This window comes from Sinocyclocheilus grahami, unplaced genomic scaffold, assembly GCF_001515645.1.
Source record: "Sinocyclocheilus grahami isolate Dianchi unplaced genomic scaffold, SAMN03320097.WGS_v1.1 scaffold393.1, whole genome shotgun sequence".
Classification (NCBI taxonomy): Eukaryota; Metazoa; Chordata; class Actinopteri; order Cypriniformes; family Cyprinidae; genus Sinocyclocheilus; species Sinocyclocheilus grahami.
The window spans coordinates 433,987-438,193 of NW_015505572.1; the positions used below are offsets into that span (position 1 = coordinate 433,987).

The 4,207-nt window shown below is 38.9% G+C and overlaps 1 protein-coding gene across 3 annotated transcripts in view; it reads right to left on the minus strand.

Moving 5' to 3' along the window:
- The window catches only part of LOC107550246 (zinc finger protein 653-like), a 21,147-nt gene that overhangs the window by 9,145 nt on the left and 7,795 nt on the right, over nt 1-4,207 (minus strand). For 2 of the 3 annotated variants that reach the window (XM_016231484.1, XM_016231483.1), the window contains exons 5-7: nt 3,327-3,486; nt 3,033-3,114; nt 634-745 (exon numbers count right to left, since the gene is read on the minus strand). In XM_016231484.1, coding sequence (XP_016086970.1) covers nt 634-745; nt 3,033-3,114; nt 3,327-3,486 — 354 coding nt within the window. The remainder of the gene's footprint in view (nt 1-633; nt 746-3,032; nt 3,115-3,326; nt 3,487-4,207) is intronic. The other variant, XM_016231485.1, reaches the window with a different exon arrangement.

Genomic DNA, 4,207 nt, shown 5'->3' on the forward strand with positions numbered 1-4,207 from the left:
TTTTTTTTCTCATTTTGTCTCTCATAGTTGAGGTATACCTATGATGAAAATTACAGGCCTCTCTCATCTTGCACAATTGGTGGCTGACTAAATACTTTTTTTCCCCCACTGTATATCTTAATTGAAATGCTTTTGTCATTTAAAATAAAATCTAATATTTTTGTGTGAGAGATTCGTATTTTATTTTAACAACTTTTTGTACTGAAACCAATATCTTGTGCACTAAAAATGTCTCGATGTAGATTTTGGTGAGCTTACTAGGTACGTTAACCCTAATACTGTGAAATATTGCAATTTTAAAAAACTGATAAGCAAAAATTAACCAACCAATTAAATATGTAGCAGCAGATTTACATTCCAACGTTTACAATATTTAACCCACCCTGTATGTAGGGAAATTTCATTTCCTGTTGCTAAGGTGCACCAAACAATTAAGAGGCATTAAAATGTTTCCTTTGACTTGAACAATAAAACAGACAAAGCACCTGGCCGGTCAGATTTACGTCAACGCATTTCACAGTGTATAATTTTCCAGCTTCTATTTTTAACTGTTTGTACTGTGGCATTGGTTTGTGCTCTCAGGGATTCTCTGGCCGCAACCTCATTAGACATGCATTGCACACATGAGCTCACCTGGAAACTGCTAATGGCCACATACACCTGACTGCAGCCTTCATACGGACAGTGGAACATCTTCAGCATGCCGTCCGCCTCGATTACTGGACCCCGCCGGCTCCGCTTACACCTGACACACAAACACCACTGAACTCAGAGCAAATCACCGAGCTGATGTCCCAGACTGAGTGACTGAGTGTGAAACACAAAGCAGCAAAACATTTTTTGACATTTGTGAGGAGTTTTTAGTTCACCGTAAAGTAATAATGCACAAAATAGGATGACTTGGTGTCCATAAAGATATTAAGCAGCTGTTTTCAGCACTGATAATATGAACCATTGTTAATAATTGTGCACCAATAATAACTGATAACATCTGAGCAGCAGAGCAGCATATTAGATTGATTTCTGAAGGATCCTGTGACACTGAAGACCGGAGTAATGATGCTGAAAATTCAGTTTTGATCACAGGAATAAATGACATTATACAATATATTCAAATAGAAAACGGAATTCGGAATAGCATTTCACAATATTACAGTTTTTACCATATTTTTGATCAAATAAATGCAGCTTTGGCGACCAGATAGGACTTCTTTCAAACATGTTAATTATTTCAAACGTTTCACCAGTAGTCTCTATCAATTTAAAAAAAAGTTTTTAGGTTAGATGTCATATATAAACCAAACCCAACTCAACACAATGACAAAAAGCTGACAAATCACTTCCTGCAATTTCTCCCCGTAAGGACTTGTTTAATCACTGGAAAATCAGGCATGTGACACGGTGTAACTTTAACTGTTAAGGCGTGTATAAAATTAGGACACTTAGATGTCTAAAGTCTGATGTCAATGAATGAGTCAATATTAACTACTGATTTTTTTACAGTTTTTGAAAGAAGTCACTTCTGCTCACCAAAACGGCATTTATTTGTTCAGTAAAAACTGTAATATTGTGAAATATTATTACAATTTGAATGAACTGTTTTCTATTTGAATATACTGTATTTTAAAATGTAATTTATTCCTGTGATCAAAGCTGAATTTTCAGCATCATTCCTCCAGTCTTCAGTGTCATATGATCCTTCAGAAATCATTCTAATATGCTGACTAGCTGCTCAAGAAACATTTTTATGTTGAAAACAGTTTTGCTGCTTAATATTTTTGCGGAAATCATGATACATTTTATTTTCAGGATTCTTTGATGAATATAAAAGACTAGTATTTATTTCAAATAGAAATATTTTGTAACATTAAAAAATAGCCTTTGCTACAGTCACTTTTAATCAATTTAATGCATCCTTCCTGATGCTGATGTTAATTTCTTCAAAAAAAAAAAATAAATCTCAGTATATGTTTCCCTCCACCTATTTTAAGGGGGAAGTCGTGGCCTAATGGTTAGAGAGTCAGACTCGTAACCCAAAGGTTGTGGGCTTGTACCGGCAGGGATTGTAGGTGGGGGGAGTGAATGTACAGCACTCTGAGGTGCCCTTGAGCAAGGCACCGAACCCCCAACTGCTCCCCGGGCGCCGCAGCATAAATGGCTGCCCACTGCTCCGGGTGTGTGTTCACGGTGTGTGTGTGTTCACTGCTGTGTGTGTGCACTTTGGATGGGTTAAATGCAGAGCTAATTCCAAGTATGGGTCACCATACTTGGCCACATGTCACTTCACTTTAATGCGCATTTTGGAATACCACATAAAAAAAAATAAACGCTGGATGGAAATGCCAAGACGGGCATACATTCTAAAAATGTGCATTAAAAAAAAACATATGCGCACAACTGAGTAGGATAAACTTTTTATCCGATTAGAAAAATGCGCATAAACTACGATGGAAACACATTTACCGAATAAATTCCACCTGCATGTCAGGACAGTCATGTGACTTTGCACGATGGGATGGGATAACTTGACTAACCCATGGACCGATCTCGTTGCACAGCATCTGAAATGTTGTTTTGGTCGTTCTGAAATGCCTGAGCAAAGTCTGTCATCAAAGTAGGCCTATTTCTGTAAAATTGTCTTACACGACTGCATTCCCAAAGAGCAGCATCCACCTCCGAAAGCAGTGGCCGCATTTATTGTGTTTCGTCTGCTCGCTCTGAGGCGCAAGTAATTTATCATATATGAAAATTATTATATTTAGTGGCTTCTCCTACCTTTCTTAATGAAATTTAGTGCCAGTTTACCAGGAAGTGACGATTTTGTTCTCTTTGACACGTTGGATGGAAACGGTGCTTTATTTGCAAATGTTTAATGTGATATTCCAGTTTTGCGCACAACTTAAATTTGAATCTTTAGATGGAAACATAGCTACTGACACCAAACTTTTCAATGGTGGTGTATCAGATGAAAAGAAAACACAAAGACAAGAGGTTTCATGTGTCGCTGTGTCTATAGGTTCACACTGACTGACCTACTGAGAGACTGCTGAGCTTTTGAACAGTGTGTTTCTTCACCGGGATCCAATAACCGCTTCTCAGCCAGATCTGGAGTCATTAAACACACAACAGAGTGTCTTCAGAACATCGCTGTTTTAAAGCTCAAAATCCTTAAAATAGCTTCTATTACTAAAACTGATTAAACTGACACCAAGCTCATAAGGAAGTAGTTAAAGCGGTGAAACAGTTTCAAAGCACACATCGCTAGTACACTATGATTGACTGATAAGTCACGTTTAAGAGCTGAAACACAGAACAGGTCACTATACCGGCGCTGGGACGGGAGCTGGCTCCTGACTGACACATCCGATTATACGACATGTCCCCGATCAGTGTACATGTGACCTCCTCAACATCACTGCCACCCACGTTCAGCTGAATGCCTTCAGACGTCAGAGCCTCGTAACTTGGTCCCGTAATTATGATCAGCTATGGGAAGGATGGAGGGGGGGAAACAGATAAGAAATTAGGAAATCCAAAGAGGTTAGGATTCATCAAAGTCTGGGATTAAAAAGGAAAATTCTGTCAAGACCCAATTAATTTCTTTCCTCTGCTGAACATCCTGAACAATCAGTGGTCAAGTACCACAAAGGACAGAACGTACCACTGAAGTATCATAAAAACAGTCCAGAAAACCTGTAGACCAGTGTTGCCAAGTGCACGGTTTTCCCGCGGAATCCGGCTACATTAAAGGGTTAGTTCACCCAAAAATTAAAATTAGCCCATAAATTACTCACCCTCAAGTCATCCTAGGTGTATATGACTTTCTTCTTTCAGACGAATCCAGTCGGAGCTATATTAAAAATGGTCTTTGATCTTTCAAGCTGTTTAATGCCACTCAGCGGGTGTTGCAGTGCATCAGTCCAAAAGAAGTGAAATAAAAAGCGCACATCCATAAAAAAAACGTGTCTCACACTGCTCCGAGGGGTGAACAAAGGCCTTCTGTAGCGAATCGATGGGTTTTTGTAAGAAAAATATCCATATTCAAAACGTAATAATCACTTTAACGTAGCTTGCGCCAACAGTTGTACACAGAGGCAGTTCCGGGAGCATAACGTATGGGGTCAGCGCTGCGCATTCGCCGGTGAGACTCGTGAAAACCAATGTTTGTTAACAGAAGCAAAGGAAGCAAAGTTTCTTTACTTTAGCA